General features: G+C 38.4%; 1 protein-coding gene across 1 annotated transcript in view; it reads right to left on the reverse strand.

Annotated features, from left to right (window-relative positions):
* Positions 1–1,259, reverse strand: part of LOC103211144 (dynein axonemal heavy chain 5) — a 240,282-nt gene that overhangs the window by 120,204 nt on the left and 118,819 nt on the right. Inside the window, exon 19 of the mRNA XM_007957061.1 lies at positions 225–397. Coding sequence (XP_007955252.1) covers positions 225–397 — 173 coding nt within the window. The remainder of the gene's footprint in view (positions 1–224; positions 398–1,259) is intronic.

Consider the following 1,259-nt stretch of genomic DNA (forward strand, 5'->3'; position numbering starts at 1 on the left):
AATCATCCATCCTGTCTCACATCTGAAGTGCACATGCTCTTACTGCAAGCATATAGGTGTGACACCCTGAATTCAATTTGAAGAGTAAGCTGAAATATAGCATCGAGTTTATTTTTAACCTGAGTATTCTCCTAGGAGATGAAAATAAAGAGGGGGTGGTGATTCTGGTGCAAAGCCAAGTGTCTGTCACTTGTGTGAGACCCTTCTCAGCGTGACCACTGTACCTTGACTAAGTGAACCATCGCATCTGCAAAGAACACCATGTCCATGCCAGCTCCGCGGGTGCTCTCATCATGCAGCTGCAGGAACATGTTCAAACGCTCCTTCAGGTGATGAAAGGACTCAATTGGCTCATAAATTTTGGGCATTTCAGCATCAGCCTCCTCAGATGCTTCACCTGGGGTTGAAGAAGAAGAAGCAATTAACTGTCTTCCCATTACAGGACTTTATTGCTTCCTTCTACCTAAATTAATACACTGATAGCCCTACAATTTTATACAGTATAATACTGATCTTCACCATAATGCCATCTCATGCCTTATTAGGGGACGGGAAAAAAGAAAAACTGCACAGGCGTTATGATTCTCCATGATCACAGGCCGTCTTAGTTTTTCTTTTCTAGAAATGACCAATTTCAAACAACATTATATTTACTGAATTTAATTTGAACCCACACTGAAACACTGGCATTTTAAATATTCTTCTAGAGCAATCTGTTTAATGGTCAAAGTGAAGGTCTGAAAGGTAGGGACGTAATGTGCAAACCAGCCAGAGAGATCAGGAAGGATACGGCTTTTTAAAGAATGAAAAGGCAAAGAGCACAGCATTTGCTCAGGACATTTTTATGAGTCAAGTTTTTCAGGTTAGTAGTGAGGCTAGGAATGTATTTTAGGAAATGGGTGGGAAGTTGAGAGAAAATAGAAAAATAATTTCCTGAATCAATAAGCATATCAAATCATTTCACTAGAAAAAGACACATTAAAATTAATATAACATTTTTTAATTAGAAAGACATAATATAACTGCTAAATGCTTTTCCAATTTTGACCATAAAGCATAACACCAAAGAAGAGCTAAATTAAGCACAGGCAAGTTTACTCTCAACACTAATACCAGGACACAAAGTGACTTTAGTTGAATATGCCAACAAGAACTTTCAGATTCACTGGGAAGAGTCAGTGATTCCTACTCCTTAAACCACATACTAATTTCAATTGGCCCTGTCCTCATGAAATAGTATGTTAACCTTTCTAGGACAC

Source organism: Orycteropus afer, unplaced genomic scaffold (genome assembly GCF_000298275.1).
Source record: "Orycteropus afer afer isolate SDZICR_OR568_19922 unplaced genomic scaffold, OryAfe1.0 scaffold00700, whole genome shotgun sequence".
NCBI lineage: Eukaryota > Metazoa > Chordata > Mammalia > Tubulidentata > Orycteropodidae > Orycteropus > Orycteropus afer.